General features: G+C 43.7%; 1 protein-coding gene across 1 annotated transcript; it reads right to left on the bottom strand.

The window, feature by feature from the left end:
- Positions 1-1,330: 1,330 nt before the first annotated feature.
- On the bottom strand, positions 1,331-4,069 carry LOC131943812 (uncharacterized). The gene is made up of 2 exons (XM_059304102.1): positions 3,783-4,069; positions 1,331-2,782 (listed from the first exon to the last, which is right to left on the bottom strand). Exons 1-2 carry the CDS (start codon positions 3,933-3,935, stop codon positions 2,264-2,266), a joined length of 672 nt encoding a protein of 223 aa, XP_059160085.1. The 5' UTR covers positions 3,936-4,069; the 3' UTR covers positions 1,331-2,263.
- Between the last annotated feature and the right edge of the window lie 10,388 nt (positions 4,070-14,457).

Here is a 14,457-nt window from a genome sequence, read left to right as displayed (position 1 = left end):
TATATATAAGGGGGGTGGCTACATAAACCTATAAGTTAAATATATGCAACATGCGCGTACATGTATCTGTATAAGCTTTAATTACTGCAAACAAATAGTAACGATGTTTATCTATAGTCTGTTAATAATGCATTTGGATGTAGTATTATTTTCTCTATAGTTAAAAAGTTTAAATCATTCTGTCACCCCACCCTCTTGTTATAATTGTTGATTTGTACTTAAAAGACTATTTCACTTTAATTAATCATTAATGGAACTGGCAAAAAGGCATTTTTCTTTTGTACATTTTGCAATTTTTTGCCTTGGTGTCACCCCCTATATGGTCATTTGTCTTTTATACATGCACACCCCTACTCTAATGTATACATACACACCCCTAGAGGTTGTCATGAAAACATCAATACCCCACTGTGCCTATAGGTTGCCAACCATCTTAGCCCCAACACCAACACCTCGATGACTAATGTGCACCTAATGAATGTACCGATATGACGAATGTTCTAGAGTGGCAGTGGGAGTTGATAAGTGTGTGTCAGTTTTGCTCTGGCCAATAAAGAACACAGACAAGAAACCCGTCACGTGATCGCTGACTGACATGTTTGCGGTCATTTATCATTCTTATCTAACCTGCTGCGATCAGGGAGAAAAAAACCTATCCCGATCTCACGAGTCCGATCAAAGCATACTGCGCTTGCCAGATAAAATATTTCTGTAGCGGCTGTTTTAGACGCTGGTCACATTGGCAATTTTACGATTTTACTTTTGAAAGTTTTGCTTTATTTAGCACAGTGTGTATTCATTCTACTGAAATTGACAGTTATTTGAAAGTTTTAATTTTGTAATCTTTAATATAAAATATTGTGCTAAACATAACACACAAGCGTACATCTACGTCATAACGCATGAATACATTAAAAAAATATTAAATAGCGCTAATATATATGTTCATATTATATATATATATATATATATATATATATATATATATATATATATATATATATATATATATATATATATATATATATATATATATTATATTATATTTTATATATATATATATATATATATATATATATATATATATATATAAAGGTAGTAGTCCATGACATTACTTTTATATAACAAGGGAAGTAAATCATATTTTATCAATGCAAAAACGGTTATCTACCCTATTACTATATAACTAACTTAAAATAATAATTTACTGGTTTTACGATTATAATGCCGTAGTATTTAGAGTTTTTTTTAATATCATGTGACACGGCATACTGTGATGTAATTTAGCCCACAATAACATAAGGGAAATTAAAAAATCCAAAAATCAAGATTACAAAATACACACAATTTTTAACTTTATTGTTATAAAGTACATACAAATTTTACAGGCCTGAATTTCATGACTAAGACGATAATAAAGTTGTAAGTTTGTGTGTAGTGACACAATCTAATGATACACAGAGAAATAAAATATCCAAGAGTTGTTTCTCTAGTTACAGCCTAGTTGAACCACGTCTAGAAGAAAACAGTTTTCTGAGATACAAAAAGTGCTGGAAGTCTCAAACATGTAGGTGCTACAGCCTGGCATTTCACACATACAGGCGGTGCTAGAGTTGACACTTCTAACATACAGGCGGAGCTAGAGTCTTGCACCTCTCACATACAGCTGGTGCTAGAGTTGGCACCTCTCACATACAGCCGGTGCTAGAGACTTGCACCTATCACATACAGCCGGTGCTAGAGACTTGCACCTCTGACATGCAGCTGGTGCTAAAGTTGGCACCTCTTACATACAGCCGGTGCTAGAGTTGGCACTTCTCACATACAGCTGGTGCTAGAGACTTGCACCATGCATACAGCTGGTGCTAGAGACTTGGACCTCTCACATACAGCTGGTGCTAGAGTTGGCCCCTCTTACATACAGCCGGTGCTAGAGACTTGCACCTATCACATACAAACGTGCTAGAGACTTGCACCTCTCACATACAGCTGGTGCTAGAGACTTGCACCACGCATACAGCTAGTGCTAGAGACTTGCACCTATTACATACAAACGTGCTAGAGACTTGCACCTCTCACATACAGCTGGTGCTAGAGACTTGCACCACGCATACAGCCGGTGCTAGAGACTTGCACCTATCACATACAAACGTGCTAGAGACTTGCACCTCTCACATACAGCTGGTGCTAGAGACTTGCACCGCTCACATACAAACGTGCTAGAGACTGGCACCTCACATACATCCCGTGTCAGAGCCTATTCCTACAGAACATACTCCAACAGACCCTTGTAGTTGATGCCTTCTTCATCGTATGTTGCCATCACTTGAACTTTGGCCTTAGGTTGATTGTACTCATGAAGGTCAAGGGTATCCTGCCAGTTGTCCCCGATCTTGGTCAACTTGAACCACTCGTCCCCTACATGGACAGCAACCTTGTTAGCTCCAGGCACCAGAAGGTCGAACTTGACCTGGTCAAGATGCTTCTGTTGGGCGTTCAGCACCATAGGTTGCTCCAGGACACAGTAGTCCGTGTAGAACTTTGTGTACACCTTGGGGTAGGTCCGGGCTGGTTTGGGAACCACCGCGTCGATCAGGTAGGTGTAGACGTTAGGCATTGATTCACTGGGGTCGGTCTCCCGCAGGGCGAAGATGGTGAAGGTGTACCAGCCGGAGGAGGGGAAGCCAAGGTGGAAACAGACGTACGTCTCGTCTGGTCTCTGTGTCAAGACATAGTCTGGCAGAACTTTCTCCCCGTCACACTGGGTTAACTTGGTTCCCACCTGGCGGGGAAAGAAAAGTTAGTTTAATTAAAGTTTATTACCCATTAGCTTTAAATGGGAGCCGGACGTTTTCCGAAAGACACTTTCACGAATGCGACAAATGCCCGAATAGACACTTGCCCGAATGCGACAAATGCCCGAATGGACACTTGCCCGAATGGACACTTGCCCGAATGGACACTTGCCCGAATGGACACTTGCCCGAATGGGACAAATGCCCGAATGGACACTTGCCCGAATGTGACAAATGCCCGAATGCGACAAATGCCCGAATGCGACAAATGCCCGAATGGACACTTGCCCGAATGTGACAAATGCCCGAATGCGACAAATGCCCGAATGGACACTTGCCCGAATGCGACAAATGCCCGAATTCAACAAATGCCCGAATGGACACTTGCCCGAATGGATACTTGCCCGAATGCGACAAATGCCCGAATGCGACAAATGCCCTAATGGACACTTGCCCGAATGCGACACATGCCCGAATGGACACTTGCCCGAATGCGACAAATGCCCGAATTCAACAAATGCCCGAATGGACACTTGCCCGAATGGATACTTGCCCGAATGCGACAAATGCCCGAATGCGACAAATGCCCGAATGGACACTTGCCTGAATGCGACAAATGCCCGAATGGACGCTTGCCTGTATGCGACAAATGCACAAATGCCCGAATGGATTGGATACTTGCCCGAATGCGACAAATGCCCGAATGGACACTTGCCTGAAAATGACAAATGCCCGAATGGACACTTGCCCGAATGCGACAAATGCCCGAATGGATACTTGCCCGATTGCGACAAATGCCCGAATGGACACTTGCCTGTATGCGACAAATGCCCGAATGGACACTTGCCCGAATGCGACAAATGCCCGAATTGATACTTGTCCGAAGGCCGTTCGACCGAAAAATGTTATCCTGGTGTACCCTCGATGACTGACAAGCTGCTTGAAATATCTAAGCACACAGCGGAAGTAGTTCTAGAAAGATCTTACCTTGACAGGAATAGCTGTCTTGATCCTGATGCATACATTGTTAGCTGCCACTTGAAACTCGGATTGTCTGTGGCTGTCAGTTTTGAGCTTAAGCTCACTAAACTTTGGCAGAGCTCCGAGAAGTCCATCTGGCAATTCAGGTCTCGTGGCCATAATGTCGTGTAGTAGCGTAGTGGTGTAGTAGCGTAGTGGTGTAGTAGCGTAGTGGTGTAGTAGCGTAGGGATGTGGTGACTTAGTGTCGTAGTGATGTTGTTCCTCCAAAGCTGAATCACCTTGTCCAAGTGAGATATATTACAGCTTAAGTTTACTTCTATATATATACATTTGTGACCAATCAACTGACGCCATTCGGTCATGTGATCTGGGCCCAAAACAATAGTTAATGGTTTATGGGTAAACAGGATACATCTGAATACGTTGTAAAACATTTGCGTTATAGAAAATAGAGTGTGTGTGGAGGTGGGGGTTGATTAAACTTAAGATTTGGGTGACATAGCGTTACGTAAGTGAGGGTGGGAGAGAGCTTGAGGGGGTGGTGGGCATATTTTCTAGATCCTGTTAAATATTTCGTTACGGCTATCAGAATTGAATACAGATATTCATAAAACTGTGTGGGTAATTTTAGTACGGGACACGTGGAGGTGTATGTATGGGTAGGTCTAGTATGTGTGGGTCAGATGTGTGGGTCAGTCTAGTATGTGTGGGTCAGTCTAGTATGTGTGGGTCAGTCTAGTATGTGTGGGTCAGATGTGTGGGTCAGTCTAGCAAGTGTGGGTCAGATGTGTGGGTCAGTCTAGTATGTGTGGGTCAGATGTGTGGGTCAGTCTAGTAGGTGTGGGTCAGATGTGTGGGTCAGTCTAGTATGTGTGGGTCAGTCTAGTTTGTGTGGGTCAGTCTAGTATGTGTGGGTCAGTCTAGTATGTGTGGGTCAGTCTAGTATGTGTGGGTCAGATGTGTGGGTCAGTCTAGTATGTGTGGGTCAGATGTGTGGGTCAGTCTAGTATGTGTGGGTCAGTCTAGTATGTGTGGGTCAGTCTAGTATGTGTGGGTCAGATGTGTGGGTCAGTCTAGCAAGTGTGGGACAGATGTATGGGTCAGTCTTGTATGTGTGGGTCAGATGTGTGGGTCAGTCTAGTATGTGTGGGTCAGATGTGTGGGTCAGTCTAGTATGTGTGGGTCAGTCTAGTATGTGTGGGTCAGTCTAGTATGTGAGGGTCAGATGTGTGGGTCAGTCTAGTAGGTGTGGGTCAGATGTGTGGGTCAGTCTAGTATGTGTGGGTCAGTCTAGTATGTGTGGGTCAGTCTAGTATGTGTGGGTCAGATGTGTGGGTCAGTCTTGTATGTGTGGGTCAGATGTGTGGGTCAGTCTAGTATGTGTGGGTCAGTCTAGTATGTGTGGGTCAGTCTAGTAGGTGTGGGACAGATGTGTGGGTCAGTCTAGCAAGTGTGGGACAGATGTATGGGTCAGTCTTGTATGTGTGGGTCAGATGTGTGGGTCAGTCTAGTATGTGTGGGTCAGATGTGTGGGTCAGTCTAGTAAGTGTGGGACAGATGTATGGGTCAGTCTTGTATGTGTGGGTCAGATGTGTGGGTCAGTCTTGTATGTGTGGGTCAGTCTAGTATGTGTGGGTCAGTTGTGTGGGTCAGATGTGTGGGTCAGTCTAGTTTGTGTGGGTCAGATGTGTGGGTATGTCTTGTAGGTGTGGGTCAGTCTAGTATATGTGGGTCAGTTGTGTGGGTCAGTCTAGTATGTGTGGGTCAGTCTAGTATGTGTGGGTCAGTCTAGTATGTGTGGGTCAGTCTTGTATGTGTGGGTCAGATGTGTGGGTCAGTCTAGTAGGTGTGGGTCAGTCTAGTAGGTGTGGGTCAGATGTGTGGGTCAGTCTAGTATGTGTGGGTCAGTCTTGTATGTGTGGGTCAGTCTAGTAAGTGTGGGTCAGTCTTGTATGTGTGGGTCAGATGTGTGGGTCAGTCTTGTATGTGTGGGTCAGTCTAGTAGGTGTGGGTCAGTCTAGTATGTGAGGGTCAGATGCGTGGGTCAGTCTTGTATGTGTGGGTCAGTCTTGTATGTGTGGGTCAGATGTGTGGGTCAGTCTAGTATGTGTGGGTCAGATGTGTGGGTCAGTCTAATATGTGTGGGTCAGTCTAGTAGGTGTGGGTCAGACGTGTGGGTCAGTCTTGTATGTGTGGGTCAGTCTTGTATGTGTGGGTCAGTCTAGTATGTGTGGGACAGATGTGTGGGTCAGATGTGTGGGTCAAACTAGTAGGTGTGGGTCAGATGTGTGGGTCAGTCTAGTATGTGTGGATCAGTCTAGTAGGTGTTGGTCAGTCTTGTATGTGTGGGTCAGATGTGTGGGTCAGTCTAGTAGGTGTGGGTCAGATGTGTGGGTCAGTCTAGTATGTGAGGGTCAGATGTGTGGGTCAGTCTAGTATGTGTGGGTCAGATGTGTGGGTCAGTCTAGTATGTGTGGGACAGATGTGTGGGTCAGTCTAGTAGGTGTGGGTCAGATGTGTGGGTCAGTCTAGTATGTGTGGGTCAGTCTAGTTTGTGTGGGTCAGATGTGTGGGTCAGTCTAGTATGTGTGGGTCAGTCTAGTATGTGTGGGTCAGTCTAGTATGTGTGGGTCAGATGTGTGGGTCAGTCTAGTATGTGTGGGTCAGATGTGTGGGTCAGTCTAGTATGTGTGGGTCAGTCTAGTATGTGTGGGTCAGTCTAGTATGTGTGGGTCAGATGTGTGGGTCAGTCTAGTATGTGTGGGTCAGATGTGTGGGTCAGATGTGTGGGTCAGTCTAGTAGGTGTGGGTCAGATGTGTGGGTCAGTCTAGTATGTGTGGGTCAGTCTAGTATGTGTGGGTCAGATGTGTGGGTCAGTCTAGTATGTGTGGGTCAGATGTGTGGGTCAGTCTAGTATGTGTGGGTCAGATGTGTGGGTCAGTCTAGTATGTGTGGGTCAGTCTAGTATGTGTGGGTCAGATGTGTGGGTCAGTCTAGTATGTGTGGGTCAGATGTGTGGGTCAGTCTAGTATGTGTGGGTCAGATGTGTGGGTCAGTCTAGTATGTGTGGGTCCGATGTGTGGGTCAGTCTAGTATGTGTGGGTCAGTCTAGTATGTGTGGGTCAGATGTGTGGGTCAGTCTAGTATGTGTGGGTCAGATGTGTGGGTCAGTCTAGTATGTGTGGGTCAGTCTAGTATGTGTGGGTCAGTCTAGTATGTGTGGGTCAGATGTGTGGGTCAGTCTAGTATGTGTGGGTCAGTCGAGTATGTGTGGGTCAGATGTGTGGGTCAGTCTAGTATGTGTGGGTCAGATGTGTGGGTCAGTCTAGTATGTGTGGGTCAGATGTGTGGGTCAGTCTAGTATGTGTGGGTCAGTCTAGTATGTGTGGGTCAGTCTAGTATGTGTGGGTCAGATGTGTGGGTCAGTCTAGTATGTGTGGGTCAGTCTAGTATGTGTAGGTCAGATGTGTGGGTCAGTCTAGTATGTGAGGGTCAGATGTGTGCGTCAGTCTAGTATGTGTGGGTCAGATGTGTGGGTCAGTCTAGTATGTGTGGGACAGATGTGTGGGTCAGTCTAGTAGGTGTGGGTCAGATGTGTGGGTCAGTCTAGTATGTGTGGGTCAGTCTAGTTTGTGTGGGTCAGATGTGTGGGTCAGTCTAGTATGTGTGGGTCAGTCTAGTATGTGTGGGTCAGTCTAGTATGTGTGGGTCAGATGTGTGGGTCAGTCTAGTATGTGTGGGTCAGTCTAGTAGGTGTGGGTCAGACGTGTGGGTCAGTCTAGTATGTGTGGGTCAGATGTGTGGGTCAGTCTAGTATGTGTGGGACAGATGTGTGGGTCAGTCTAGTAGGTGTGGGTCAGATGTGTGGGTCAGTCTAGTATGTGTGGGTCAGTCTAGTTTGTGTGGGTCAGTCTAGTATGTGTGGGTCAGATGTGTGGGTCAGTCTAGTATGTGTGGGTCAGTCTAGTAGGTGTGGGTCAGACGTGTGGGTCAGTCTTGTATGTGTGGGTCAGTCTTGTATGTGTGGGTCAGTCTAGTATGTGTGGGACAGATGTGTGGGTCAGATGTGTGGGTCAGTCTAGTAGGTGTGGGTCAGATGTGTGGGTCAGTCTAGTATGTGTGGATCATTCTAGTAGGTGTGGGTCAGTCTTGTATGTGTGGGTCAGATGTGTGGGTCAGTCTAGTAGGTGTGGGTCAGATGTGTGGGTCAGTCTAGTATGTGAGGGTCAGATGTGTGGGTCAGTCTAGTATGTGTGGGTCAGATGTGTGGGTCAGTCTAGTATGTGTGGGACAGATGTGTGGGTCAGTCTAGTAGGTGTGGGTCAGATGTGTGGGTCAGTCTAGTATGTGTGGGTCAGTCTAGTTTGTGTGGGTCAGATGTGTGGGTCAGTCTAGTATGTGTGGGTCAGTCTAGTATGTGTGGGTCAGTCTAGTATGTGTGGGTCAGATGTGTGGGTCAGTCTAGTATGTGTGGGTCAGATGTGTGGGTCAGTCTAGTATGTGTGGGTCAGTCTAGTATGTGTGGGTCAGTCTAGTATGTGTGGGTCAGATGTGTGGGTCAGTCTAGTATGTGTGGGTCAGATGTGTGGGTCAGATGTGTGGGTCAGTCTAGTAGGTGTGGGTCAGATGTGTGGGTCAGTCTAGTATGTGTGGGTCAGTCTAGTATGTGTGGGTCAGATGTGTGGGTCAGTCTAGTATGTGTGGGTCAGATGTGTGGGTCAGTCTAGTATGTGTGGGTCAGATGTGTGGGTCAGTCTAGTATGTGTGGGTCAGTCTAGTATGTGTGGGTCAGATGTGTGGGTCAGTCTAGTATGTGTGGGTCAGATGTGTGGGTCAGTCTAGTATGTGTGGGTCAGATGTGTGGGTCAGTCTAGTATGTGTGGGTCAGATGTGTGGGTCAGTCTAGTATGTGTGGGTCAGTCTAGTATGTGTGGGTCAGATGTGTGGGTCAGTCTAGTATGTGTGGGTCAGATGTGTGGGTCAGTCTAGTATGTGTGGGTCAGTCTAGTATGTGTGGGTCAGTCTAGTATGTGTGGGTCAGATGTGTGGGTCAGTCTAGTATGTGTGGGTCAGTCGAGTATGTGTGGGTCAGATGTGTGGGTCAGTCTAGTAGGTGTGGGTCAGATGTGTGGGTCAGTCTAGTATGTGTGGGTCAGATGTGTGGGTCAGTCTAGTATGTGTGGGTCAGATGTGTGGGTCAGTCTAGTATGTGTGGGTCAGTCTAGTAGGTGTGGGTCAGATGTGTGGGTCAGTCTTGTATGTGTGGGTCAGATGTGTGGGTCAGTCTAGTATGTGTGGGTCAGTCTAGTAGGTGTGGGTCAGATGTGTGGGTCAGATGTGTGGGTCAGATGTGTGGGTCAGTCTAGTATGTGTGGGTCAGTCTAGTATGTGTGGGTCAGATGTGTGGGTCAGTCTAGTATGTGTGGGTCAGTCTAGTATGTGTGGGTCAGATGTGTGGGTCAGTCTAGTATGTGTGGGTCAGTCTAGTATGTGTAGGTCAGATGTGTGGGTCAGTCTAGTATGTGAGGGTCAGATGTGTGCGTCAGTCTAGTATGTGTGGGTCAGATGTGTGGGTCAGTCTAGTATGTGTGGGACAGATGTGTGGGTCAGTCTAGTAGGTGTGGGTCAGATGTGTGGGTCAGTCTAGTATGTGTGGGTCAGTCTAGTTTGTGTGGGTCAGATGTGTGGGTCAGTCTAGTATGTGTGGGTCAGATGTGTGGGTCAGATGTGTGGGTCAGTCTTGTATGTGTGGGTCAGATGTGTGCGTCAGTCTAGTATGTGTGGGTCAGATGTGTGGGTCAGTCTAGTATGTGTGGGTCAGTCTAGTATGTGTGGGTCAGTCTAGTATGTGTGGGTCAGATGTGTGGGTCAGTCTAGTATGTGTGGGTCAGATGTGTGGGTCAGTCTAGTATGTGTGGGTCAGATGTGTGGGTCAGTCTAGTATGTGTGGGTCAGATGTGTGGGTCAGTCTAGTATGTGTGGGTCAGTCTAGTATGTGTGGGTCAGATGTGTGGGTCAGTCTAGTATGTGTGGGTCAGTCTAGTATGTGTGGGTCAGATGTGTGGGTCAGTCTTGTATGTGTGGGTCAGATGTGTGGGTCAGTCTCGTTTGGTTGGGTCAGTCTTGTATGTGTGGGTCAGATGTGTGGGTCAGTCTCGTTTGGTTGGGTCAGTCTTGTATGTGTGGGTCAGATGTGTGGGTCAGTCTCGTTTGGTTGGGTCAGTCTTGTATGTGTGGGTCCTAGTCCTACTTGTTGTGTTGTTAAAGGGGTAAAAAGTCTGCGGATGAATATTTGTCAGAACAAAAAGTGGTTTAAAACCGCAGTGGGTAATTGCTTGACACCTTGATCACGTGATTTGGGACCGGATAATTTGATCTGGCATCAAATGTCTTAGCTGTAACAAGTACAACATATGCCTTTACTTGTGGGAGGTGTTTGTGGGAGGTGTGTGTGGGAGGTGTGTGGGGAAGGAGTGAAGGGAGGGACGGGGAAGGACCTACAAAGCCAAAAGACCACACAGTGGGCGGGGGAGGGGGTAGACCTAGGCCGCTAAGGGGACAAAAATCAGACCAAAAAAGTAAATGAATTGAAAAAAAAAAACAGTTTTAGGCCCGAATTGAGTTTGGGATATTTTGTGTTATTGTTAGTCTCACGGTGGAAAAAATTTCCAATGACATATTTTTATTTACTAAATTAGGAGTTTAATTTGAAAATGTAGTGAGACCGTTTAATATATATATATATATATATATATATATATATATATATATATATATATATATATATATATATATATATATATATATACGCCCATATATGACCATATCTATATATATATGACCATACCTATATATATGACCATATATAGGGGCCCGGCATTATTTGCAGTGCGGCCTTTTGTTCTAGTTCCGCCATTGGAGACGGGTGGGTATTTTCAAGACATTGCGACACTTGTAATCATGCAATAGGCCTACCTGAGTCTGTTTTAGACGTATATTAGTTGTACAACTACACATGGAGGTGTACACAGCTTAATTTTCAAATTTCATCCACTACTATTTTTATATTAACTGGAAAAAGAGATACACATTTTTTATTATCATATGTTAAAATCAATGAATAAGCTATACTGTAATTATAGCCGTGAGAAATTACGACATGAATGTGCGCTATGTAAGAGATTGAATAGAACGGGTAAGTTTAATTCTCGCTTCAATAACTTTACATGGGCACGATGATAGAGATATTTTGTTCTTACAGTAGCACTGCTGAAATCTAGGGTGCTGTTTGTGTCTCTGTCTCACTATGTCTGTCTCTGTATCTCCATGTCTCTCTGTCTATGTCTCTCTATGTGTCTCTGTCTACTATGTCTGTCTCTGTCTGTCTATGTATCTTTGTCTCTCTATGACTAAGTCTCTCTATGTGTCTCTCTGTCTACATATCTAAGTCTCTTTATGTTTTGCTATGTCTCTGTCTATGTTTCTATTTCTGTCTATGACTCTCTATGTTTCTCTGTCTCGCTGTGTCTCTCTGTCTGTCTATGTATCTATGTCTCTCTAAGACTCTATATGCATCTCTATGTCTCTGTGTGTCTCTCTGTCTATGTATCTATGTCTCTCTATGACTCTCGTTGTCTCTCTACGTCTCTCTATGCCTGTCTATGCCATGTACAGACCGATCAAACAACACAGTACCACTGTTCCTATAGTTTACCCCAACAAAGACCACGACCCAGTCAACTGGAACCAACCGACTCTAATCCAGAGCTCTAAGAAAGCCATAGACAGCCTACATGTCTGACATTCTAGGAACTGACACCCAGGTGTCGATAAAATAGGATTATAAAACTTTTGTTCGCCATTCTAGGAATTGTTACAGAGAAGACAACGAATCGTAACACAATCTAGCTCGGCCTTATATGTTCCTAACCTCGATGAACTTTGTCTATTTAAAACTTCTTTAATTAACGCCAGCCATGTTTAGATGTCCTGAGAAGACAAGCCACATTGAAGGCTAAAAATAAAAATAAACCGGGAGTGATCTCCCCTAAACTTCCTCGAATATTCTAATATAAAACTACGAGGGATGGCAACTCAGGACATAGACAATATTTGTAATCCATTTTTTATTTCTTAAACTTTTTATAATAGAATGGAATCTCGTAAAAAAAAATGAATTGCACACCAAGTGAACGCCTAATAAAATGTGCATAATAGTGCGCAATATTATGAGTACTTTATAAATTTACATGCGTTTTTTGAGAAACTGGAAATAGCGTAAATTACTACTTCCGGTCAACGGAAATTACTCAAAATTTGATAGAAGGTAGAGAATTAGATATTGTACTTACATGTGAAATTTCATTTATCTATCTGAAATAGTACTCAAATTATAGGCTTTTTAAAAATTCAAAGTAGGAAAAGTACCACTTCCGGTTATCGGAAATCGCTCAAAAGTTGATCAGGATCTACGATTTTGATAAAATTCTTATATATGAAATTTCATCAACCTAGCTGTAACGGTACTCAAGTTATCGTGTTTACACACAGACAGACAGACACACAGACATGCGGGCAAGCTTGCAAAATTATGTTTTTCCGTATCAGTGAGGTGTAAAACGTCGAGATTTTTAAAAATCTTGATTTTTTTTTGCACGATTACAAGACTTTCTCTATACTTCATATATACGAGAAAGTAAAAAACTAGGCTTTTAAAACCGTTCATAGCATGATCAACTCATTTATATCTTGCTACAACTGATCTTGTTTTTTTCTCTCTAGGAACTAGCAGTCAAATGGTTGAGCTTGTAGGATGTTTGTGTATCGAGCACCAAGAACTATAACATAATGTCTAGGATCTAAATATATGTAGCTGTACCAAGAACCATACTGTACAGTTTAGGTCTCTAGATGTAGCTGTACCAAGAACCATAAAGTTTAGGTCTCTAGGATCTAGATGTAGCTGTACCAAGAACCATAAAGTTTAGGTCTCTAGATGTAGCTGTACCAAGAACCATAAAGTTTAGGTCTCTAGATGTAGCTGTACCAAGAACCATAAAGTTTAGGTCTCTAGATGTAGCTGTACCAAGAACCATAAAGTTTAGGTCTCTAGATGTAGCTGTACCAAGAACCATACCGTAAAGTTTAGGCCTCTAGATGTAGCTGTACCAAGAACCATAAAGTTTAGGTCTCTAGGGTCTAGATGTAGCTCTACCAAGAACCATACAGTAAAGTTTAGGCCTCTAGATGTAGCTGTACCAAGAACCATACTATAAAGTTTAGGGCTGAAGGATCTAAATGTAGCTGTACCAAGAACCATACAGCAAAGTTTAGGTCTCTAGATGTGGCTCTGTACCAAAAACCATACAGCAAAGTTTAGGTCTCTAGCTGTACCAAGAACCATACAGTAAAGCTTAGGTCTCTAGATGTAGCTTTACCAAGAACCGTACTGCAAAGTTTAGGTCTGTATGATCTAGATATATCTGTACCAAGAACCATAAAGTGTAGGTCTCTATGATCTAGATGTAGCTGTACCAAGAACCATAAAGTTTAGGTCTCTAGATGTTGCTGTACCAAGAACCGTACTGTAAAGTTTAGGTCTCTAGATGTAGCTGTACCAAGAACCATACAGTAAAGTTTAGGTCTCTAGCTCTACCAAGAACCTTACAGTAAAATTTTAGTCTCTAGATGTAGCCAGTGTTTCTTCCAGACTTTTTTCTCCGGGGGGGGGCACTTGAAATTTTCGGGGGGGGCGGTAGACTTTCTTCGGGGGGGGGGGGGGGGGCGGACACTGTTAAAAGTATATATTTTCTATATAAATTATATAAATTTCATTTCGTTCGGGGGGGCGGTAAAATTTTTTCGGGGGGGGGGGGGGGGGCAAAGCCCTCCCGAAGAGATGCCTGGAAGAAACTCTGGATGTAGCTGTACCAAGAACCATTAAGTTTAGGTCTCTAGATGTAGCTGTACCAAGAACCATACCGTAAAGTTTAGGTCTCTAGATGTAGCTGTACTAAAACCCGTACTGTAAAGTTTAGGTCTGTTGGATCTAGATGTAGCTGTACCAAGAACAATACTGTAATATTGATGATAGCGACAGTCTTTGTTTCTGTCTTTTGTGTATAGTGGTTTATTGTCCTACGATTTAAAACCATTTGTTTGACATTTTCTAAGGTCAAATATGACAACACACAGAAACGAGAACCACATAATTATTCAGAAAATGTACATATTTTAAAATTATTCCTAAATCCAAATGTTTTAATAAAAATTAAACCATGTCAAATTGTCTATTAATATAGCAATATAGACCTGCTTTAAAAAAGGCAAGGCGAATTGGAGCCTGGTGGAGTGCGGGTTCGAATCCTGTTTGGGTGTAGACTGTCTTTTCTGTGACTTTAATACTTTCCTATGTCTACCTTGTGTACATTTCGGGGTCAGAGGTCACGCTAGACCACGTCTAATGTATAAACAAACTCCAAGATACAAACTCTTTCTTAACATCACCCCCAAACCCCCACTGTACAAACCCTTAACACCAACCCCCACCAGCAAACTCTACTGAACATTAAACAAAACAAAAAAAGATAAAATTAACACACACACACAAAACATTACATAACTCCATCCTTATCGATAATATTATTATAATTTCTTGAAACTCAAAATATTTTCTCTAA

The sequence above is a fragment of the Physella acuta genome, unplaced genomic scaffold (assembly GCF_028476545.2).
Source record: "Physella acuta isolate Inbredline_101_S28 unplaced genomic scaffold, ASM2847654v3 ptg000466l, whole genome shotgun sequence".
Classification (NCBI taxonomy): domain Eukaryota; kingdom Metazoa; phylum Mollusca; class Gastropoda; family Physidae; genus Physella; species Physella acuta.
This window is presented reverse-complemented; position numbering and strand designations above follow the sequence as displayed.

Bases quoted from the DNA above. Each gene is read 5' to 3' on its own strand.
- LOC131943812 (XM_059304102.1), bottom strand. From the start codon at position 3,935: ATGGCCACGAGACCTGAATTGCCAGATGGACTTCTCGGAGCTCTGCCA. The intron at 2,783-3,782 runs GTAAGATCTTTC...TTTCCCCGCCAG, and splicing joins AGACAGCTATTCCTGTCAAG to GTGGGAACCAAGTTAACCCA.